General features: G+C 37.0%; 1 protein-coding gene across 9 annotated transcripts in view; it reads left to right on the top strand.

Moving 5' to 3' along the window:
- The window catches only part of PTPRM (protein tyrosine phosphatase receptor type M), a 450,209-nt gene that overhangs the window by 252,529 nt on the left and 171,990 nt on the right, over positions 1 to 25,690 (top strand). For all 9 annotated transcript variants that reach the window (XM_042870343.1, XM_042870338.1, XM_042870337.1 and 6 more), the window contains exons 11-12: positions 265 to 367; positions 25,065 to 25,338. In XM_042870343.1, the coding sequence (XP_042726277.1) occupies positions 265 to 367; positions 25,065 to 25,338 (377 nt within the window). The remainder of the gene's footprint in view (positions 1 to 264; positions 368 to 25,064; positions 25,339 to 25,690) is intronic.

The following is a 25,690-nucleotide window of genomic DNA, read 5'->3' as shown; positions in this document are numbered from 1 at the left end:
GTACTTTCTGAAAACTTAGCTGTATTAGGAGCTGTTGGCTCTAGTAATTCTCAGTGAGCTAGGATTTTTTATTTTTATTTTTTTTACTGAATTTACTTAAGAATTGTCTAATACTTCTACTATAACTGAAAGCATATTAGAGCTTTATACAGTCTTTATATTGGCAGAAGTCTTTAGGATTACATATTCAAATAAAGATATGGCTCCTGAAAGAAGAAATACAGGAATAATGATTATTTTGCTTCTTTTCCTTTCTTATTCTAGCACCCTCTATGCCACCATATGAACTCGAGACACCTTTGAATCAAACTGACAGCACTGTGACAGTCTTACTGAAACCTGCACAGAGCAGAGGCGCTCCTGTCAGGTACTGGGGGAAAAGGCTTTATAAAATTAAAACCAAATTGATTAATTTCTTGAACATGTTTTCTGGGGATTTTCTACGCAGCAGTCAGTGTCTAAATTCATGTCTGTATTAGCTCTAATTAAATTAAATAACTGAAGAAAATGGAAGTGCTTTGATGTTGAGTGTTCGTGTATTGTTTAAAGGATTTGATCCAGATGCAAGTGGCTTGTTCTTTGAAGATAAGGAACAAAGCCATAGTTCTGTTGTGTGGGTGGCTTCTTTAAGGTAATTGCTTACTGCAGTGTTAGAAGTTCAAGGGCATGTCATATTTTCTATGCTGAACTACTGTCTATGATATTCTCTTTTCTTGTTTACTTCACAAATATAAGATAATCAGTTCTTAGTAAGTTAACCACTTCTCAAAATATGTATTGTACCATCCATGAAGTGTTTACATTTACTTGGCCATGACAGAACTACAAAAAAAGACTGGAAAACCATAGCTTCAGTTCTTTAATGTTATATAGTTCATCCTAATGAATTTCCAGTTTGCTGTGGTTTAATTTCATAGCGAGATGCACATTACCATGTAAGTCGTACACCTGTTGTGATAAAAGATGCCTGCTTTTCAGTGAAGAAAACAGAGGAATGATTATATTATTTTGAATCATAACCAGTAATGAGCTCAATATTTTGAACAAGGGAAAATATAGATGAGATAAATACAGATTTCTCAGAGGTTGAAGATGTTTCCCCTTTATACATAAATTATTATTTTTTTAGGGGGTGGTGTTTTCAGAACATTTAATTTTTATTTTTATTTTGCAGCATTCACTGCTGTGTTAGATATGTTTCATCATTCTATGGATGAATTTAGGAAATTGTCATTCAGACAACTTAAAAAAAAAAGTAGCAGTTTTGATAAGTGTGAACAAGCTGAGAAGAAATGAGAAAGCAATTAAAGCAGATACAGTGGAACTAATTTAGTAGATTTTATGTTTATGTTACTTCATGCTATAAAGCTGCAGTGTAGTCCTGAATTCAAGCATCTGAATCAAAATAATAATATTTGGACTTATTTTTGCTTTAGCACAAACATATTAGGCCTTAAAAAAAAAAAAAAAAGTTTAATTCCTTCTAACTGCACTGTGAACTAAAGATTATTAATTCCTATAGCAGTGGAGATGCATCAGCAACTTTGCTGGTGGTAAAAGGAAGCCAGTTAGGAGATTAAGTACACCAAATGAGTGGAATAGTGGTAAGAAAATAGAAGGAGAGATTTAAAGTAACTTGAAGCTATAGAACTGATTAAAGCAGATGAACATATGGTAAAGATCCTTTCAGCAGGTCTTAAAATGACTGCTGCCTACAAACTCTTAATGTAAATACCTTGTGAAACAGAAAGTGAAAATTAAAGTAAGAATTTCTCAATACATTTTATTGCATTTTATTTTACATTACACTCTGAAGCATATCATGGCATAGCTTGCAGAGTGCATTCTGCATCTTAATCTGCATTCATTGGGTGTTAGAAGTTTAGTCATACTTCTTTTATGCACATCGCTAAGAATGATGCCTTGTGTATTGATCCTCCTACAAGCACCAGCTTGGTTAATGCAGGTTTTTGAAACTACACTAAACTTGCAGTATAAATTATTGCTGTTGTTGTATTGATCAGCACGTCAGCCATGTCACAGAAGATTCTGTAATTCCTGAAATGGATAAGGAGATCACAAGTTCTCCAATTCAAGGCAATAAGCTAAATACCTGAGGTCGTTCAGAATTCTGCATTTTTTCTGCAATTAAATTCTTCTTCTCTAATCAAATATGAAAAATCCTGCTGTCTCCTGATTGATTTAGAATCCCCTCACAACCACCATGACATAAAAGGGAGAAAGGGCATGTTGATTGTTTAAATGTTGCTTCAAAAAAGCAGACTTTCTAGACATGTTGTGGAAGCTCTGTTTACAATGATAACGTACAAATTAATCATGAAGGCCAAATGGCATTCCAGGTTGTTTTAGAATTTGTACAACTGGACATGATTAAAATCTATTTTGTCAGAGTTTTAATACAACAAATACTGCTCAGTTTGTCTGCGATTTTAGGTTTTATGGCTGTTGCTGTGTTTACTTCTAGAAGATTATTTTGGAATTATGTATGTTTAAAGCAGTAGTGCATTCAGTAATGATGAATATATGTACTTAACAGTTGGCTAAGCTATTCAGATTTCTATAATGATTGTCATTTGTGAGGCTTTTTCTTTAATTTAAGATGATGGTTCTGTGGAAATTGTGTAATACCTGTGTTACTGAGGACATTTTTTTTTTTTTTTTAAGATGTGTATGAGTCAGTAAAATTCTAGAGAGTTTGTTTTAAAAGTCTACAAGAAAATATTTTTATGTAAGGGCTATTCAACATATGTTGAGGCACTCACTTTTTCAAGAACTTACTCTCTCAAGACAGTATCATTTTTACATTTCACTTCTTCAGTGCAAGTTAATCTACAGTTTAAAGATTGTGGGGCCAAATTATCTGCAGGTACACAGATAGGTCAGTTCCACTTACTTCAGCAAAGGAATGCTTGTTTATTGCAAAGGTCTGGCTTGTACACAGGAATGAAAAATGTAGTGCTCGATGACTGCATGCATTTAGTGTTATTTATGTATTCATCTGTTAGAAAGAGCTTTAGATTGTTTGCTGCATTACATAATAAAAGGTTCTTGTGACCTTCTCTGGAAAAGTTTTCCTGCAAGCTTTTAGCAGCAACAGAAGCGAGTTTTCTTTGTCGCATAGATTTCCATTCAGTCTTGCTATGATGAAGGTTGAGTGCTTCCACTTCTTTTATCTGACTGGCATAATCAGCGAAATGCTGTCACCCCAGCACCCTCCTCATAATATTCAGTGCCACATCCTCAAAAAGCCAAAGGATAAGCATCCCAAAGATTTTGTCCCAGATAACCCCAAAAATACCTGGTGACAGCACACTCAGGGAAGGAGCAAGGTGAGACTGTCCATGCTCTATTCTGCCTTTTGCTCTGTGGGTGAGTTTGTGGTTAGGGGAATGACCTTTCTCATCTTGCAATGCCAAACTTCTCCAGGCTGGACTTGCCCCATAAAACTCTTCTAATCAGATAATGAAATATAAAGAAATAAAGAATAGTCCATTTAGCCATTCTTTCTGCTCTTATAGACACCACAAATAGCTGGTACCTTCCTCTTTAAACCTGAAGAGAAGAGGAGGGCCAAGAATAGCCAATTGTATGACTTAACTTTATCCTGAATGCAGTACTTAGCATTTTGAATGCCAGAGTGCCTTCTGCCTTGAGTATGTGGGAGAAGTCCTGCAGATCCTTGGACTGTAAAGCCAGACAGGATGAAAGAGAGACAGAACTGCAGCAATTACCAAGAGGTGTAGTTAAAAAGAACCTTAAAGAAAATGCTCAGAAAGAAACTACACACGAACTGCACAGGCTGGGAGTGTGTGAGAGTGAAGGCAGTCTTTGTATTCTTTATTCATCCACTTTATCAACCAACTTCTTCAACACACAAGTTGCTTGATCTAAAAAAGGAACAGCTCTTAACTGGGAAAATGAGTCAACCATCATTTTACCCAAAGATTCTGATTTTGAAACTTCTTTCTTTTAATCCCTCTTCCCTGAAGAAGTAATTTATATTATGTTTCAACCTAGAAGACTTTATTCAGTCTTGAAAACTGCCGTAGAAATTTGAAAATATATGTTATCTAAAGCAATAAGCACTCTTTTCTGTTACTTTGTTGAGTAAAATAAACACTTCATGATGTGTTCAGATTGTCTAAGTTCCACGGAGATTTACTGATCTAATCCAGACCTTTGGAGAGACCCTGTAAATACTAGGTTCATTGTCATATCTGGAATTCAGGAAATTTGCACACAGTCCCTGGTATAGAAGCACCAAGATTCCTCTTAAGTTTCATAGTATGAAATATAGAACATACTGCACTGTTAAGACACTTCCACAGGAAGAAATGGGATCATCTGAAGCCTGAGAGACAGTCTCCCAGAAATCATCTTTTGAGAAAGAAAATCTAACAGATAGCCTTCCAGAGAAGCCACTTACTGCCTTGAAGTGACCATGGGGCATTCACATTGTTGCGAGTGGATGGCAGGCACAGGACTGGGCCTGAAGTTCATGATCCACTTTTCAGAAAAGAGGTACTGCTATCTCAGTCTGAATTTTTTTATGTGTGGAAAAGAGTCAATTCATGTATTATGAAGACAGTATGATTAAAAATTCAGAATAAGTGAACGAATGAGCTTTGAAATGGGAAGAATGCTGATTTGCACAATAAGAGACATAACGCTCCGGGTGGGCAAAAATACAGCAGCAGTGCATGCAAATAAAAACAATGCAAAATCTATATTTTTAGCTCTGACCTCTCACAGTTCCTACCAAGCATGTTATATAATGCAAACATGTTATTGTAATTTCCTGCTATTCTTAGTGACATGACATGTGAGTAGTAACACAGTAATGAGAAAAAAGAAAATCTCATGTAGACATAGGTAAGGAGAAAAATATCAAGTGTATTTAATGGGAGAGATTTGGAAAGCTTCCCAAGAAACTGGAAAGTGAACTTTGGCCTTTCAGGGTCTCACTGATAAAACATTCTAACTGGTATTTGTTGGATTTAGGGTAAAGGAATGGTTATGTTGCAATAACGTTTCTATACGTGTTCAAGGAACATTACTAGCTCACTAGTGTTCTCAAATACCATGTTGAAAATACAGCCTTTTGAAATACTATTAGACCACAAAGCCTAAGGAGTATGAAGGGAACTTTCTGTTCTTTTATTTGCTTGTCACTGGCATCATTTCTATAGTTTAAGGATCTGTAAATACAAGGAGTTGAATTATATGCTAGAGGGTCAGCTCCTGCCTGCAAACTGTATTTCCAAATCGTAGTTTTACAACCTGTAAGCCAGTGAGCCAACTTCTTTCAGGATGTCTGTGATACAGAAGGGGATGGGGTTTTATTGGTGCCCATAATTATCACTTCTTTATAGCAACAAGTATAATTATTTACAGCAGAAGGGTCAATTTTGGTTTCATTGAGGGTACAGTACAATAATTGCTTATGCTGTATAAGTGCTGTAACTCTTTTTTGTTATGTAGTAGAACTTGTCCTTGGAGTTTAACTCTGACTTGAGTTAGAATTTATGGTGTATGTTGCCTAGGTGTGTGCAGTGCGGCTTCACATGTCCTGCTGACAAATTCAGAAATCTCCTCAAGCTTTTTACCGTGATGTAAATGCAGCATTGATTCTTGTGTCACTGTGAACCCAGCACAGTGCTGTCATTTAGCATTTAATTAATAGAAATTAAACTAAAATAAATCAAGCATGCTAGCTGAAGCAATTCCAGAACAAAAGAGAGAATAGATTACTTCATATCAATGAAGAGATTTTTTTCAGTTTCATCACTAACCAGTATCTTCTCAAGGGCTTGGATATAAATTGACAACTGAAAAATCAACAACACTGTTACGATGCTGTGCTCAGAACCATAGAATCACCGTGTTTGGAAAAGACCTCCAAGATCTGAAGGCCATTCTCTCTAGTCGTACCTCTAGTTACACAAGAGAAGCAGATGACCCCCACCTTGCCACAAAGCTTGTATGGCTTTTTTAGCTTTTGTTTTGATGTTCAATTTTCATACTGGCCTTAACTAGGAGATTATCTGTCTAATTCCTAGTGATCATACAATCATAGAATGGTTTGGGTTGGAAGAGACCTTTAAGATCACCTAATTCAAACCCTCTTGCTATAGGCAGGGACACCTCCCTCTAAACCAGGTTGCTCAAAGCCCCATCCAGCCTGGCCTTGAGTGCTTCCAGGAAGGGGATATCCACAACCTGTGTGAATAATCTCTTCCATACTGTGCCTCACAGTAAAGATTTTCTTCCTAATACCTAGTCTAAATCTACCTTCTTCCAGTTTAAAGACATTTACCCTTGTACTGTCGCTACGTGCCCTTATGAAAGGTCCCTCCCCAGCTTTTCTGTAGGCACCCTTCAGGTACTGGTAGGCCACTATAATATCCCCCTGGAGCCTTCTACAGGCTGAAAAGTCCCAGCTCTCTCAGCCTGTTCTCACAGGGGAGGTTCTCCAGCCCTTTGATTATCTTCATGGCCCTCTTCTGGACCCAGTCCAACAGCTCAGTGTCCTTGTGTTGGGGGCCTCAGAACTGGACACAGTGAAATGATACTCTTCTCTGTGTTACTTAACTCTCTTTCTGACAACATGGCAAGCTAGTTCAGCTAGACTGTTCTCCACTGACGTCCTGTGGACCATTGGGTTTTTCCAGTCTCCCTGATGAGAGCTGAAGTCCAGTAGCAGTTCAATTTGTGAATAATAAACTCTTGGAACTCATACCATGTTTTGCTAGCTCTGGAATGCCAACTCCAGTCAGAATCAATAAAGCATGTTGTTATTAAATCTGCTTATTAAAATGAATGGCTCAGTCACTAAGTGAGCGCAGAACAATACAGTGTTACTTTTCCATGACCACTTTCCAAGGAACATCTACTCAGACATTCAAGGGCCATATTTAGCCTGCTTAAGTTCAGACCTTAGGCTTGCCTATTTCCTTTTAAGTTTTGGATGCTCTGTACCATTTTCTGGCATTGAGGCTAACTGTCTGAAAACTGTCTTTGTTCAGCTCCCGTATAGAAAGACCATCTCCAGACTGATAGTTTGGCATGGGCCTTGATCCATGTCCATAAACTTTGTGGAGAGCAGTAACTGGCTGATGCTAAAGCTTTACTTGGGAGCCTTTCAAACCATTTAACCAAGAGGATGGTGTACCATTGGTTTACTTAATATCCTGATTTGCTTAATATCTTGATACAGCCTACATGGATTTTAGGCAGCTCAGTCTCTAGCAAGTCAGTGAGCCTGTTCTCAGCTATTACTGTGTCTCAGTAAAGCAGCAGAACTGTAGAATCATTAAGATTGGAAAAGACCTCTAAGGTCATCTAGTCCAACCACCAAACTGGGAGCACAAAGTTCCTGAATCAGCCAACAGACCTGATTTTAGGACTTACTCCTTTCTCCCAGCATTTTAAGTATGTTGGTTTGATAGTCATTGAATAAAAACAGAAATAATTGTCAGAATTAAGATAAACTCCATTTTATCAGACAGGTTCTTTCATTAATGTTCTCCTGTTATTCTTGCTCTTCTGTCTGCACAAAGGCCAATCTCAGTAGAAGGGCGTAACATTGGGTGGCTTGGGTGGTGTGGGAGTGAAATGTTGAAATACTCTCAATACTCTGATCTCTAGCTTCTAAGGGCATTGCTCAGGCCATTAGGTTATTCTTAAAAAAAGCAGGCATGACTGAGTTCCAGCACAGAACCAACAAAGTGCTCCTTGAAAACACCACAAGAAAGGATGTGTTGTCTTGTATTTACTGAACTATGCCAGGGACTTGGTTTTGCTTTACTGTGAGCTGTGGAATGACTGAAGATGGAATCTCTTCAGTGTAGGTGCATTTCCTTTAGTGATTGCTGAACATGATTGTTTGGGGCTGTACTTTCTAGAGACATTTCAAAGTAATTTTTTTAAGATGGGTATCACGGTAACCATGTAGTATTTTTTTGTGTGTTTGCAGCCCTAGTGCTGAGTAAACCATCCAGAACTCCTGTAATGCTGTGGTGCACTTTGAGCAATTGTTCAACTATATAACTAAATAAACACTCGGGTCGGTCTTGCAGGTCGTACTGGAAGTTCCTTGGTCCCTTTGGATACTGGAGCCTTGAAGATATGCATCAGTTTTTCTGTGCTTTATCACAGAACCATCTGTCATGGTTCTTGATATTAGGTTGCTTTTCTTCTGGAAGTGTTTAACTGTATACTTTTTATGTGTCTTACAAGTGCTCCAAACCAGTGACCATGATGGAAGTGTATGCTCATTGCACTGTATAGCAAAGGGCTGAACTATCATCCAGAGGTTGATAATACAATAACATGTGCTTGTTTTGTTTATACATGCCACCTATAAATATAACACATTGTAAACCAATTGGCAGTAAAAGTAGATCCTGCAGCATTGAATTGAAATGCTTTACAGAGAAAAGTGAATAGCCTTTAGGATTCATCTAGTGCAAATGGGATGAAATGCAAAGTTTTGCATTTATGAGCTAGTAACAATCATATATTCTGCAAGATGGAGGCTCACTTTTGGAAATAACAGGAAAAAAAAGGTATTAATAGCTTGTGGTGAGTCATCAAAATGTGGCATGGCTGTGAAATTGGCAAATAGACTGCACAGAGCAGGTGGATTCCCTGCAAAGGTGACAGTATATAAATGCCATTATAGAAGACACTGAAAGGCCCTCATAAACTGCTATGCATTTCTCTGATCTACAAATACTGGTTTTTAGTAGTAACACAGCAGAGAGGTGTTATGGCACGAATGATCAGGGAACTGGCAAATTTGTGTTACATGAGAAGTGATTGAGAGAGCTGGACTTGTTTTGGCCAGACAGATAACATGAAAAGAAGAAGTGGTTGTTTTCCAAATTATATTAGAGGAATGAACTTCAGAAAGAGTAAAGAACAATTTCAGTTAAGGGAACACATGAATGAACATGTAAATGGATCAAATTTAAACCCGTGATAAACTGAAGCTCTGGAACAGATATGGACATAAATGTCAGGAAGGTGATGCTAGGTGCCTTTAAAGAAATTATTATATGATTCAGTGTTTTGTGAAAGACAGTCACATGGCACTGCCATGCCAAAAGTCTCCTTTTCATTTTTCTCTACTTGTCATCCCCAAGTATGGCACAAGCTTTATTAAGAGGGTCACACATAGGCCAGAGCTATCTTCATTAGAGGGCTTATAAGCCTGTTCTTTTATATAATTCAGGTTACAACACAGAAATAACCTATACCATTTAAGCTGACTTTTCCATAGGTTCTCTTGCAATAGGGCACTCATACGGCAGTTGACCTTAGGATTTTTTTCATGTTTTTTTGTGAGGAAATTTGTATGAGCTCTTTATTCTCTAGCAAACACTAAAAGATTGCATTAGAAAGGGTTCTGATACTGATACATAAATGCATCAGAGTTTACAGGACAAAGAAATTGGAAGGATCTCCTAACTCTTGGTATAAATTGTATTTGACTGAACTGTACTGTAAGGGTTTAATTTTTTTTTTAAGATATTAAGTAGTATTAAAGAAGACAAAAGAATAAAGAGGAATGCAACATGGAAAGGGGAAGAAAAGCTATCAAAGTGCTTGGAGTGAAACAGCCATTTCCCATACTAGATGGTGAAAGATTATTCATTTCCCTAAACATTATCATGACAACTTTCTTTCTGCTACAGTGTTCATTTAAGCAGGAAAGGAAATCATGGTCATTTGCAACAAGCATCATGACTTTAAAGCATTGCTAAGTAAAAGCTAATCTGCTCAACTGGATTACATTAAATGACATGAAAAACAAAGTCACTTACTGGGCTGTACAACTAAAAGCAGCAACTGTTCAGTCAGCAGCAATATAAATGCCTCAGCCTAAAACAGTCTCAGAGAAGAATAGGCTAGATGTCTGAGGCATTATAAAAATGTTGAGTCTGGGGAGAAATTGCCACGGGGAAATAAGATGAGGGCGAATGAATTGTGTTCTCACATGTAGATCAGGAGCGGTTTTCAAGATTGGTCTCATGAGGTTGTAGAAGCACAAGGCCAGAATCATCTGTATTTAACAGCTGTTCTAAGCTTAAACTGTGCAGAATCTTTTATCTACAGCCAAATTTCCTATGAGAAGAGCTGTACAGTGCCATGCTGCCAGGGCTTCTATACTGCTTAATCCTACCAGAATCAATCCCAGTGCAGGAGGAAGGAGTTACACCTTCCCAGACAGAAGAAAAGGTCGGCCAGGTATTTGTCCACACAAGTCTGGGGACAGTGCCACAAAAGCTGACTGGTTTTCTCTATCTGCCTGCACCATTCTGCACCGCTGATTAAAGCACCCTGCAGAGCCTTTCTGCAGAGAAGAAAGGATGAAAATCAACACAGACAGTAATCTCCATTCCCAAATTGCTGGACCAGGACCCGCTGCATTAAAGTTGTGTAAAGAGATGATAGCATTGAGAGAAGAGAATTCTGTTGTGGTTATTTTTGCTATGGTCCTGCTCTCCCACAGCGGAGTTGGCAAGAGAAAATGTGTCTATGCCTGAGGTTGCCTAAGTGATACCTCTGGGCTTTTGAGATGCAGCTTGAAGCGTATGCGTATGCTGCTTTCTACTGAATCTCCTGTGAAAGCATAGCAGCTGGGAGGAGAGAATGGACAAATGAGACATCTTAACCACCACAGCAAAGCTGTTTGAGCTGGTTGCTCAGTGCTCCATGTTGTATCCCCTGGATGAATAGATGAGAAACTTTGTCTCCTCTGTGAGTGCTTTAATGAGCGGTAAACAGTTTTCAAGCTTTGAATCTTAAAACCTGTTGAAACTGTCTTGTGTATTCATTTAGCTGTCTCAGCAAATGCTTTTTTCCTGTGCTGCACATAAGCCAGCAGGTTGCCAAGAGTGCATGAAGAAAAGAGAAAATAAGCATTCTCCCTCAACTTAAAACCACTCATTTAAATACATTTGTTTGCTTTAACCCCCAGCCCAATTCAGTAGTAGGTTTCCAGTGCACAGCCTTGTGGAGCATAAAAAGATCTTACTATTTTCACATTAACACTGCGTCGTAGGTCCGTTAGCAGGTGATCTCCTGTTGTGAATACTAATTCTTCATTTCTGCGCAATATTCAGGCTTCTTGCTCAGTTTGCATGAAAGTATTACTTTGCATTCATAAATAAGAGCTGTGCATGTCGCTATAGTTATACTTGTGAATGCTGTTAGATTTCAGTGTCCACACCTATTGTACGTTCTCCAGGGTTTAAGCATAGCATGTTGGGAGTTCGTGTCCTAATGGGAAATGTTGATATAGAGTATTGCTTTCTTGTAATTCATTTTTCTTACCAGAAATTATTTTTTAACTTGTAAACCCCTAAGGACATTGTAGAGGGTATATAAATCCTTATAGTGTGATTTTACATGTATAAGCCGTATGTTTGTTTTTCTTGGCTTTTGCAAACTATGCATCCCTAGGAATTTGCAAAGAACAGATTGAAAATCATGGCTCTGGATGCGGCATTGTTTATAATAAACACAAATTGGGAGTTGAGAGGAAAGCAGTAGTGTATCTTATTGTTTCTGTATGGGTGTAGAAGTAAGGAAATCTTTCTGTTCTTTGAGGCAATTGCTTACATTCTCAAAGTTGTTCTTACACTTTATCTTTGCACTGGTATTGATTTTCTTCAGGGCTGTTCAGGAAAGAAACGGTAGTTTGCAAATGGGCTTAGACTTCCTCGAAAGTAGAAATGACTCAACCAAATCTTTGCATGAAGTCTGCCTCTTTTTCTCTTACTCCATTCCTTCTAATTCCAGTGCAGTGTTTCATCATAATGTATCCAGCCACTATGAACAGTGCAGAGTGAAAACAGCATAATATAGTATTTCATTAAAAAAAAAAAACACAAAACTTAAATCTCAAAATTTAGTCAAAAGGACATAACATGTTGATCATGTGTGGATTTAAAGAACTAGGAACATCCCGAATAGGGAGGTGTATCCTTATGAGTGTTTTCTTAGGAATCCAAATGAACTGGTCATTTAGATCATGGTAGATCTATTCTAGTTTGTGAAGGCTGGAGCGTAGCATTCTATCATATTATACAACAAGAAAAAAGAACTAGTTTGTTTCTTCCTTTCACCTGGACTTTCATAGTAGGAATGAACTAGGTAAAGTCTGATGGCTGGAGTGGAAAGTGGGTTGTAATGAATTTTTCCATTCTAGTCAGAAGCAGACCTACAATTTGCAAGCTACAGTGAGCTATTTTTGAGCATTAGGGAACCAGGCATACTCTTTCAGAAACGCTACTACTAATTTTGATGAGATGGCCTGCATGATGTCCCTGGTAGTTGCATATTGGTTTTTCTGCATATAGACACCAAGAATTTCATTTGTTTCTTCCTAACAGCGTTGTGCATCAGTACTTTCTTTCTCCATGACAGATTGAAAAGAAAGGATCAGTTAGCTCTGCCATGGCTTTCAGTTTTGAGTATTTACTTCAAATCCCTTCTAAATTCATTCTTTCTTAGACTAAACAATTTTAGACAGTTTTGCTTTCTTAATTTTTTTTTTTAATCTGTGACGAGACTTTACTCCTTATTCCAGTTGTTTTATAAATTGACCTTGGCAACCTGAAAGCTGGTTAAATGGTGTAATGTTGGCTTATAAAAGCATCTTGCTTGCTGTTCCAAGATACTTTTCTCTCCTTGTATTTATGAACTTAACCATTTTCTTGTGTTCTTTTTAAAAAGAAATTAAGCAAAGAACATAAAGCTGATTAAGAAGCTTTGAAATGGTTGTTGGATTGTTGCAAGTGGAAGAAATGTAAACTCACTGAAAGCAAGTGTTTTGGCCTGGTGCCAAAATATATTGTCATAGTTTCAGCAAAATTCACTGAAACTGAAAACACCATTAAAAAGTCAAATCTTCAAGCATTCAATTCTTCAGACAATGCAAATCTTATTTTATGATAGAATGGCACATTTTAGCCTGCAGTAATAGATAAGATTGCTCAGTCCTTATGATTCAGTACTAAATGCAGGATCTGAAGGTCATATAATTTGTTTTGTAGTAACTTTGACTCACAGTTGTGCTTCTTTACAATCTGGTCATATTCTATTAAATCTTCAGTAATTCAACTCATTCAGGTAAATTGGCAGAAGAGCAGGAACATACTAATAATCTTAAAATAATTTATATTCCGCTGCTGGTGTATTTTGTAAAAACCTTGGCTTTGTAAGACGGTAAACCACATGTACAACAGCTCGGCACTGGGAAGGAGCCAATCTGACTGAATCAAAGACATTTAGAATCAACTGTTAGTTATTTTCTATTTTTGTACCATGTAAGGTGGCACTTTTGTACAGTGTGAATAGTATCTAACCTTTAATTATAATTGCTGTGTCCTTATGCTTGTTACAAATTTCTAATTACTAAATTGCAATGACATCAAAGAAAAAAAAGTGCTCAGATAAAGAAATCCTTAAATTAGTTAGTCCAAAAAAATCAGCAGAAAATATCTTTCATCCTGACCTAATTTACTTGAAATTCTGTGCCTGATGTGAAGATTAATAACAGGTGGCCTTTTAGGGAGTACTCAGCTTGAGTCTAATGTTCTGGTTGTTCTGTTATTATCCCAACCCTCTATAACTAAAGGATTTTTTCTCCCTGCCCTTTGTTCACAAAATGGGACTGTAATTGAGTTCATATTTCTCACCCAACCTTTCAGCTGTAATTAATATTTTATTATATCAGATTTTATCACTAAATAGCCTAGCAGCAGAGTATTGAGCCACACACACACTCTCACAAATGCCTATGCACACAAAAGCAAGACTGACTTATTGATGCCAAGCAAGTACCTTGTAATGAGTTACAGTTGAGAGAATACAACATACATTCATGGTACCCAGCTAATATTCCAAAGCAATTTAGAACTGATCTTATCTTTATCAAACCAGGACAAAGTGAATTTAGGTTACAACAATGAAATATTCAAAGTTGCGTCCGTTTATTATATAAAATGTGTGGCATCAAACAAAAAATGTCTGTGTAAGAGCACCTGCTATCTGCTTTCATTACTAATTTTATCAACAGTTTAAGTCATGAGTGTTCAACCTTTTGGTTTGCTGGGGCCACATTTTGTGAAGAGGAATTGTCTAGGGCCTCATATTCATAAGTCGCTCCAGAAGTAATCCATCCTATTTATTTACATGGAAACTACAGCAGATACAATGAGCACAGTAACATTGTTTGATAAATTCTCAGCTACAAAACAGTCTCTTTCAACATAGTCTCCACCATTAGCTATGCATTTTTGTCAGTGATGGGCAAGAGCCAGCATGCCATGCACATCATTCCTGCACCAGTGGAGATGATCCACTGTTGTCATTGCCACTGATGAACCACATCACCCACCACCTCACTGTGCTCACATCTACTGTTGGTCTCCATAAATGTTCAGCAAGTGTCAGTAAATGTCAGTTTGTGCCATTTTTCCACATGGAGGTATTCAGTGACACACTTTTGCTTCACCAGTACTGCCATGTCAGCCACCATTCTGTCAGACTGCCCCTCTGCTGCCATCTGTCACACAGAAACAGCATGTAACAAAATATTGGTGGGAAGGTTCAACCTCTACTGCCATACTCCCAACATCACCTCTGATGTTGTGTCACAACATCATAAAATGGGAGACATTACTTTTAGAGCAGCCCTCATAAAATATATAATACAGCTAATGTATATGAGTAACAAAGTGTTTTATTTTTTTAGATCTCTTTTTTTAAACATAAAAAGGAGAGCAAAAACCCCATAAAACTACTGGGATATCTGTCCTTGTTTTTGTAAAATTAATGCAATGCCCTGGTTCAGTGGCAGTGGTTGCTGTTCTTAATGAGTTCTCCAGGTGCTATCAGAGGTGTTTGATCAAATTCTGTCCTTCCTGTGCTTCATCATTGAAGATAGTTGTTCACAAATGTACGTACTGCCAAAAATCAGTAACATGAATAAGGCATGACTGTGAAATGAGGGATATTTCTGTCTGCTAAGATGGGGCTTATAGAAATCCAGTAGACAGACATGATCAGATTTTTCTCTCTCTCCCTTTTTCCATCTGCATCTCTTCCTCTCACCCATCTCCCTCTTACCTTCCTGTTCCAGATAGGTGGTTGCTTAAAAAAATAGTCAAATTCAGATACAGGCCAGTGTAGAAGGCACACTGTGCTTGAAATAGTTTCTTTGGTATCAGGAAAAGTAACCTCTCAAAATATAGTCTTAAAATATATCTCTGCAACATATATATATATATATATATATATATATATATATATATATATATATTTCATTTGATTATATACAGCAAAGTAGCCCAGATTCTGACTTCTTCCCCAAGAAAGAGGGGACAGCTCTGCTCTGGAGGAAGAGCAGCAGTGTCTACTCAGACAGCTAGGAGAGGGGATGACTGTGCTGGTTACTGAAAATGTTAGTCTTACTCCTGCAGGAAGGATGACCTAGAGGGTGCTGCACTGGGGCATGATGCATATTGAGACCGAAGTTGATTTCTGGTTTGGGCAATCATGGAAAGTCTCATATGAAGCAGCTTTGTTGTTGTCTGTGGAGAGTAACTCCTTTTTCAGACATCCCTTCCATGATTACCACCAGAAGATCTCAGAATAGTGGCTGTGAAATTTTTGGTGGAATTATTGTCCTCATCACTCCTCCCTGGGTTTTATTCATTTTAAAGCCATGTTATGAACAGGCTGCAAAAAAAGTACGGTGTCCCCATTTTCTACTGCTCTGCAGTGGAGTTGGTCTCAAAGCTCAAGAATCCAAAGACTTAGGTTAATTCAGTTTAGACCAGAATCATTTAAGTTAGTTATGATGCTATTTGGGCTTTAAATTAAGAGCATAAAAGGCTGGTGGAGTGAGATCAGTAGTATCTGCTGTCTGAAGGGACTGAGCCCTTATGCTGAGTAGGAATCAAACCTGCTTACTGGTAAAGAGAAGGAAATGTTCCTTGGCTTGTGTGTGCTGCATAATTTACCCAAGATACTGAGTTAAGCTTACACCAAAGAAAGCAAGGCTTATGTGTTGTGCTGTTCTCCCATCGGTGTTCCTTCCTTCCTCATCGATTCTGAATCTCCTGTCAATTTTTTCAGCAGATTTGAAAAAACACTGTGAATGTTGCATTAATATTATGTTTCTACCACATTTTAGGATCTTAAGGTACAGAGGAAAGACCCAGATTAATATCAGTGCTGAAGGATAGGCTTTGTTACAGTTCATTTGGTCCATCAGTAGAGACTGCAATTTAAATACCAGCAAGCCCATATATAGTCCAAAAACAGCCACAGCATTTGTTGCCACTTTTCCAGCCAATATTTGGGAGATATTGAAAGGAACTGAGCATATTGAGGGTGGGAGATGGGTATCACAGGCAGCGTGTGGAATATAGATGGGGTTATGGTATGTTCTTGGGCAAACATCCTCAAGTTGATGCTTGTAATGTCATAGTCTATTTATAGGTCATTTGAGCCTAATTTACTTTCAAGTGGCATTGAAGGAATCTAGTGCTGGGTCAGTGTAAATTGAGTGTTGTTATTCCATATACGTAAAAGAAATGTCAGTGGAGAAGTGTTATACTGCCAAAAATAACATAGTGGCGTGCCTTTTAGAAGGGCTATCATCTTGTATATACCAGAGTTATATATGGGAGAAGCCAAGTATCAATAGGTAGAACAGTTCGTAAAATACTCTGTAGATCATCACAAGTGTAAATAGATCTCTTAGCAGGGTAAATAGTTTTCCCCCAAAATCTTAGAAAAATAAATTGGATGATTTGATAACATAATTATGAAATCAAACACCTTTTACAAACATACTGCATGTGATTTATAAAGAGTAGCTGAATGTAACTTCTTGGAAAATGCATTGCTAAAAATTTGTCTCTGTTAGATTGGCTTCTTTTTTATTTTAATTTTCCTCCTCCTCATTCTTTCATTTCTTTTTTATCAAAGATAATAGTACATCTCAACCCATTTTCAGTAAATTCCATTCTTTTCCTTTTTGTTTTCTTCATTCTCTCCATTCCCGTGTAGAGCCATGTATCTTCTATATGCTTACATGGTCCAATGTTTACTTAGTTTTGTTTGCTCAGTTTTTCTTCCTGCTTTCACACACACAGTTACCTACCTGCAAGCTAAAAATACTGAAATGTGTCCTCACAGAAAAAAAAAGTATATATATACACCTCCAGGCACTTTCCTTAGGTTTTCACTTGCAGGCTGTACACTGTAGCTAGATCTCACTGATACAGTATGGAGCACATCTGGAGAGATCTGTGATCAGAGATGTCTTTGCTCATCGAGCAAATACACTAGTAATGCCTGAGAGAATTTATGAATGCAGAGCCAAATGCTCTCTTGTCTTGTATTAGTTATACCTGTAGAAAATTGCACGGAGTCGCAGGGGACCTTAAAAGTCATCTAGTCCAATAGCCCTGCAATGAACAGGGACTCCTATAGCAGATCAGGTTGCTCAGAGCCCCATCCAGCTTGAGCTTGAGTGTCTCCAGTGACGGGGCATCCAGCACCTCTCTGGACAACCTGTCCCAGTGCAAAGTCATGTGAAGAAATACCATTACAAGTAGATTTAATTTTATTGTAATTTTGCACTAAATTTGTTCTGTTCAGGACTTCATAAACTGTGCAAAATCTGCATATTTCCCTGACATATGACAGTCTGAAGAATAAGCAGCCAAATTCATGGATCTGTATTAAGTATGGAGAGCCCAAGTCACAGAGAGGATGGAAGTATAGTTTGTATAGTAGTTTTTCCTTTAGCCTGCAGTGATTTTGAATATTTTTTTTTCATTAGAAGAAATAAGAAAATAAAGCTATCTTCACATTGACAAAGGGGAGTAGGTTATTTCAAAGTATTGGAGAGCGACTAATACGTTGTCTGTTATCAAATTGGCCATAGCAGTACATAGCAGAAGGTAGCCCCATGAAGAGGAATAGGGAAATTACTTCAGAATTAAGGAATTATGAGCGCAGAAATGTATGTAGCAGTTGTGAAGGTACAGTCACATCCATGTCCTGTTCTTCCTAATTCTAACATGAATTCTCCTAAGCTTGTATAGCAGTATGGTAGTATCACTTCCAAGTAAGTCCTAATTGGGCACTAGCATTTAAGTAATCAATAATAATTAACCATGTGGCTCTATACCTGATGGGGTGGGATAGAGAAAGAAGGGAAGTAAGAAAGAAGGATTTTTCATCAATATTTATCTAGGATTTGATGAGGTTAGGAGGGCTAAGAGAACAATTCCAATTCCCTGCAATCGGTGAATCTGCTTTATAGCAGAGCAGTCTCTTGTGTCACAGTAATTTTTGGCATTTTGTTTAACCATCACTTGCCTGAACGGATCAAATGGTTCTTATCAATTTTATATGTTGTTCCAGTAGTGAACTAATACTTACTTTGAATAAGGATAGTTTAGCGTGTGTGTTGAATGTATTGATTTTGCAAAGGATGAACTGGAGAAAGTTGGACTACAGTCCATTATCAGCACACTGTATGTTGTGATATGGAACACAGACTGTCTACTGTTTCTTAAATGTTTACAGTCAAAAAAAGTATTGCGAACTAAATTGATTTATTTACCAACAAATCAAAGTTATGCTTTGAGTCATTTATGATAACTGAATTTAAATACTGAAAATCATAAACTCACAACACCTTTATGAATGGTACGTAATTGTCTAAGATTACAAAGCTGAAGATCTGCTGGGCGTTCTCTGCCTCTGACTTAATGTTCTTAGATTGTCTGAAATGGTGAATCTGTATACTAAGAATTAAGGAAAAAAATGAAATAGATTTTGTCATCAGGATTAAGTGGCACCCATCTGGCCATGGAGCGTATGTCATTGTCCCGTATTTCTAACTTGCAGATTTTCTTCCAAGAATTTTTGAAGTTCACACTCATCCCTTAAATCCTAGAAATCCTTAAATCCAATTCACAGAAGAGATTTTTTTCTATGTTTGGAAGGAACATTCAAACCCGTGATGGTCTTATAGTGACCAATGCTTTACCACTTTCAGAACACATTAGTCTCTGCTTCAATTAAGATATCATGTAGGACGATTTTCATTCTCTAGGGAATTTAATGCATTGCCATACACTCCCCTAGCAACTGTCCTTTGAGGAAAGAACAAGCAAAATGTCTTTACCTTTCAGTGACATAATAGCCCCCACAGGAGACCTGTCATGAGTTCCTTTATATATGTACAGTGGTGCTAAAGAGAGATTTGCTTGGATGTATTTTTTTTTCAGAAAATCCCCTTTGTAAATTTTGACTTTTCAGTCTTTGAAATTGTCCGTGTGAAAGAGTTGGGCAGTCACAAGAAGCTTAGGAATTTTACATTGAAAACCAGACACCATTCCCAAGTGGACTTGGGTCTATGAAGATAAAGCTATATTACAACACCTGAGAGTTTACATTTGGCTGTATCCCTGGAGGCTGAACCAGAGCTGTCTTATCTCCTCCTTTACAGCTGTTTAGGTATTTCTGTTCTGATTGATCTGAAAAAAGAGCTCCTTGCATGACAGTGGAGGTGCTGTCTAATGCTAGTCCCACTTGTGTTCAAAGTCTGATCGAGAAAGTTTTATGTCTCTCTGCAATTTAAGTATGAAACTTTTCCCATGGGCTCGAAATTTCAGTTGCTAGTAATAGTGCTCCTTGAGAACGAGCAGAGACACTGCCTTGGAGAAGCTAACCAGGCTTATCTCTTGGCTCACAAAGTCAGAAAATAATGTCAGTCATCATTAGAATGAAGTTGATTCTTTCCATTCAAGTTTCAACAAATAACTAGCACATTTTTTCAGTCCCTTTCCTACACCCTGGTAGTACCAACTGTCCTGCAGACTTAGAAACCTTCCAAAGATTGTGGAACTTCCGTTTTCTTAGAGCCTCCTGACTTGGAATGATAATGCAAACTACAAGGACTGCTCCAAAAGTAATGCCTCCTATTTTATTATGTTGACCCATGATGTCAAATGTGGGATGTTGTTTGTACCTTCCTGCCTGATTTAATTTCGAAAATGAATTTAAAAAAATATAGACCTCGTTTTCCAAGGAATGTGCCGACAGTGGTCTTCAAGTGACCCCTCAAGGTACTTGTTTGTCTCTGTGGCTGTACCTAATTTTACTTAAACATAGATTTCTGCATGGGTTTCTTCTTCAGATTGAAAAATCCAAAATTAGGTGTCCAGGTGCAGATTTTTAGATGTGTTATTGTAGTCAGTAATAATGCAAAATAATAAATAATTTTTAAAAATCTAGTCTCGTGTAGATTGCCTCACATCTGATGTTTGGAAAGGAAGAGTCAACCTTCCTAAGTATACTATGCGCTCTATATTCTTTCAGAAATCCCTTATACCAAAGTCTTATTCTCTCTTGGAACAATTATTAGTGCACCCAGTCCTTCTAAGCTATCAGCGCTAATCTTGAATATAGCTCTGGCCTCTGACATGCAGAAAAAACACAGTTAAACACTGTCTGCCTTTCCCTTTGAGAAAATGTGCGAAATTCAACTTTGGCCAGAGGGACAGGACTACTGTTCAGTCAATTCACTGTTTTCACATCTATGATGAAAATGGCAGCAGTTGGAACATGTTTTATTCAGTGTATACAGATAAAGTAGGGTTGGTCACAGGAATAAATAACTGAAATAGTGGTTGATAGGTATATTAAGCCATTCTATTGTTTCAATCTGACTGCGTTTTTTAAAAAAGTATACAAATCAAAAAATATATAGATCTATAAAATATACCAATTATTTATGTTTATGAGACTAGAAAGATTATAAAGAGCAGAAAACTTCAAATTAGACTCCATGACATCACTGTTACCAGTGATGTAAAACTAGTCTGCAAAACTAGTCCAGCAGTTTACAGAGCTGACTGGGGCAGTGCTTTTGATTCTTAACAGCTCTGCAGGCTTTGTACATTACCTAGTTTCAATTTTTAATAGTTAAACTGGTCCAGAGGGAATAAGAAACTTTCCCACTCATTTTACAGCTGGAAAGCTGAGGCACAAAATTGTTTACTTGTCTAGGATTGCACACAAATATTGTATTAATACTAGTAAAGAAATCCAGATAACCTTAGTTTAGATTCAGACCATTGGGCCACTTTTGTTCTGTTATTTTTTTTAAAATTCCTGATGATGTCAACAAATTGCTTCCAGTTAAGTGAAACATCAAGACTATTAAAGGGAGAAAAAATTGGGCAGATTTTCAATAACAAAGTAACCAAGCTTGTTTTCCCTTTGTTTTCAATTTGAAATTGCTTTTGGTGGAGTTGCATTTACAGATTCATAAACTTCAATTGATTAATACCTAGATTGTCCATTTTAAGGACTTCTGTTTTAAGAACCTGGAAATCCACTCTTTTACCCAGTAGATCTCTCTGGAAAATGACTTTGTCTCCTTGAATAAGACTTTGATTAAATAATGTGTGATCTACTGTCTTCCAGTAATGTGGAGTAATGTCAAGATTCAGCATGTGACTAATACCATGATTCATTTTTCTAATATCTAAATTCTTTTAGCATCTTTGATTAATTTGTTAGAATGTTTTACTTCTTTCATGCTTTATATTTTCAGCTTTGCCTGAAAAAAATTCTCTATTTTTAGGAGGCATTGAAAGATTGTTTTAATTTGAACAATTTGCTTTAAGTAAATATCTGAGAAGCCTGGTAATTCTAATTGCTAACCAAATTTGTGGTCCTCATTATGTTTAGATCTGTATCTCTGTATAATCATTTAAATTTGGAACCATTTTGGAATTGTTAAAATAAAAAGCAGTTCAGAAAATGTCTTTTAGTTTTTCTTTTTCCATGCTTTTTATCCCAACATTTGAAATGTTTGAATCCTAAGTTTACAGTAATTGCCATATGTTTCATTTTTGATGCATCTCTAAATTTCAGTCAATATAAAAGTAGATTTTGTGTTCAATTTCCAAGGTATTGGAATTCTGCAGTAGAATTGCATAGTGTAAATTAAACACAAATTACGCTTCTTTCCTTCAGAAAGTTCAATATAAGTCCTACCAATAGCTGAAATACTTTCAACACCTTTCTCTACAGCGTAGATTTTATTTTTTTTGGATTACAGATAGGAAGACTTTATCCTCTGACATACAGAGGTGTGGAAAAGAAATAATGCAACTTCAAATAAGCGGAAAATATGACTAATATCTCTGAGGAATAGTAAAGTTCTGATGCAATTCTAGCTCAATTTATTAGGTTTGGACCCTTTTCAGCATAGACAATTGGACAGTTACACATTAAAGAAAGCACCTAACTATAAGAATTAGTGATTGGATTATAATTGTAGTTGATTTAATTGTATAAAATTTGTTAGCAAGATGATCTCATTTATACAAATATAAAATATATCATTCAAGTACTGTCAGGTTTCCATTGACCCAGGTATTTACAATGTGTTAATTTACGTCAGCGAAACAACCGTGTGGAAAATGGGCAGCAGATAGGATTTAGTTGTTTTTCATTAGCACTTGGACTTTGATAAAGGGGAACAGAAAAGAGCTGGTTGACCTTTTAGTACTTAAATTATTAAAGAGAAAATAGATTTGAGGTCTAGATGCTTGCAAATCTAATTTGTCTTGTGGAGTAAGGATGAAAAGACATCTTGAGTTTGAAATTGCTCCAGTCAATTTATCTCTTTCTTTAATGTTTCTGAAGATGAATAGATGGCAGGCATTTAAAATGTAATATACACTGGAGTAGTGCATGAAGTATAACTAATATGAATTTGCAAGAAGAAAAGGAGCATTTTAATGACAGATTTGTTTCTAAAATACCTACAATCTCTAGCTATAATCACTTAGTGTAAAATGAAAAGAGTGCTCATTTCAACTGATAGTGAAACGAGTCTTATTACTTAGCCTGGTCTGAGATGCTTCTTATATTCAGTTCTGTTGCAAGAAAAAAGGAGACAGCTCTCCTCACGGCTGACAGCCAAATCAAAAATTTGGTTTACTAGCCATGTTATAGTGAGAACATGGGATTCTTATCTTTGCTGTGGTATTTGGCAGCTGTGTCCAGTTTAATACCTTGCAAGAGCACATGTTTGAATCATTCTCCACTTTTTATTTCCTCCAATATTCCAATTCTCAAACAGTATTTTCTTGTAGATTCACTGTAATTTCATAGCTAGAGGAGTTAACAGTCTTTCCTCAAAGTAGTCTGGAATCACTCTTCTGAGCTACTTTTTGTTCTAAAGTTATGTCAGCTGTTGATTTGAATTGCAGACAGGCTGCTGTGCATTGACCTTCCCTTACTACTTAGCATGGAATTAGTCAACTAATGGAAATCTTTCTGCTAAAAAATATAGACCTCGTTTTCCAAGGAATGTGCCGACAGTGGTCTTCAAGTGACCCCTCAAGGTACTTGTTTGTCTCTGTGGCTGTACCTAATTTTACTTAAACATAGATTTCTGCATGGGTTTCTTCTTCAGATTGAAAAATCCAAAATTAGGTGTCCAGGTGCAGATTTTTAGATGTGTTATTGTAGTCAGTAAGAGCCTAGAAAGCAATTCAGTTGACCTGAAAGATTCCTTCTAGCTGGTCAGGTCTTTAAAATCTGCTGCCTGTACTGACTTGCTCCCTGCTGACTTTAATGGGATTTTAGAGTTGTTCAGATATCATCAAAAAGACACTTAAAGTGTCTTAACAGTAAAGATCTAATTCAGGCAGAAGAGGTAAACCCTCTGTCATCTGTACTGACCACAGTCACCCAGCCCAACCATCCCTGTGCTTACAGCAGGCTTTTGTAAACACAAGGATGATGGAGTGGGGACAACGTGTCAGAAGGCTGTGGCTATTGCCAGTTAAATGAATATACCCTGCACAGAGATTGCTGCTTGTTATGAATTATCAACTTCAAATACTGTAGATTGTTATTAGATGTAGATGGCATACAGAAAAGTAGACGCATTGTCTCTTTAAGATCTGTTACCCATACTGACTTGCTTGCTTGGATTCAAGATTTCAGAAGACAAATAATGATTAAAAATCACTGGTCTCCAGTGAAGCAATAAAGTTGCAAGTAAGTCCTCTTTAGAGACATGGATGTCCCACTTCACAAATCTGAAAGCACTGACTCAGACTTTTACAGCAACTGTGAGGGTATAATGATTTCGCTGTTTGCATATACAGCAGAAATCACAGTTTCTTTGTTTCTGCTTGTATGTCCACTGCACCTTTACAGTGAAGAGGAATTGGCTACTCCCTGTGGGTCCAGTACAGCAAAACCTGCAACTATAGCCTGAATTGCTCTGCAGAATGCAGAAACGCTTAAGAACAAGATTATCCCTAAGATGTATGAAAAGTGCTTTGCTGAGTGAAAAAAACATCCATCAAAAAGTACTTCACCCTTGCTCAGTAACAGTTGATATACCATCAAAATTTTAGAAGACTTTAATTTACTTAATGTGTGCTTTTATAAATAGTTATGATGTCAACAGTTAAGCAAATACTATTCCCTGTCTCTTTGTAATTTATTTCTTCATTTTTATCTAACTACTCATTTAATTTCATTTAGGCAAGAGAAACAGGGTAGAAGATGGTATCTATAGCTTTACACTTAGTTCTTTGAACAAAATAATACTTAATTCTATGTTTTAGCACTAATCAAGGAAGCTTTTTGCTGTACAAGAGTTCAAACAAGAAAGTGTTCCATGAATTTGCTGAACGAAAAGCTGTGATGTATGTGGCTAATTTTATTTTTCTAAAACAAAATTAATTTATCTGAAAGCGTGAATCAATGCCATAAATTCATACACTTGAATACCAAAATGAGACTTTCTTCCCAATTTGTTTTCTCGTTACAGGCTGGTGGTGGTGGTGGTGTGTTTTTTCCATAAATACTGGTATGCCAGATTAAGGTCTCAGAAAGAATTGTCTGCCCAAGTGTTATAACGCATATGGTTGTTTTTTTTTCTTCTTTCCTTTCTATGCTCCTAGTGTCTACCAAATAGTTGTTGAAGAGGAACGCCCTCGGAGGACCAAAAAGACAACTGAGATCCTGAAGTGCTACCCAGTGCCCATTCATTTCCAAAATGCCTCACTTTTGAATTCCCGGTACTACTTTGCTGCAGAGATTCCAGCCAATGGCTTACAAGCTGCTCAACCTTTTACTATTGGTGATAACAAAACCTACAGTGGCTTCTGGAATACTCCTCTTCTTCCTCATAAGAGCTACAGCATCTATTTTCAAGCTGCTAGCAGAGCCAATGGGGTAAGTCTTATGACAGTTGTGGTTTTATACACTGTGTGTAAATAGATAATTGGCATCAACCACCAAGATGCCCAGTGTAATTGCTAATGAGAAAATGAAGTAACTGTGAAATTTAACACATGAATTTTAAAAATAACAGTTTTCCTGACACGGTCTAGCTTAATGATTAAAGGTTACAGGAAGAACAGGAGAAAACGGCACATTTTGTCAATAGCGAATAAACAAAGTAATGCATTGCCATTTTGTCATTATCTAAAAGCTGTCCAGTGGCTTTTCGTCTTTTTTGTTTTTGTTTTTGTTTTCCTTTCCTTTTCAAAGATAAAAGGAGTGCTGTGATTCCTTTTGTTAAATT

The sequence above is a fragment of the Lagopus leucura genome, unplaced genomic scaffold, assembly GCF_019238085.1.
Source record: "Lagopus leucura isolate 7727_CA_CO unplaced genomic scaffold, USGS_WTPT01 Super-Scaffold_100002, whole genome shotgun sequence".
In the NCBI taxonomy this organism is placed as follows: domain Eukaryota; kingdom Metazoa; phylum Chordata; class Aves; order Galliformes; family Phasianidae; genus Lagopus; species Lagopus leucura.
The sequence above is the reverse complement of the archived record's forward strand: the minus strand, read 5'-3'. Positions and strand labels throughout refer to the sequence as shown.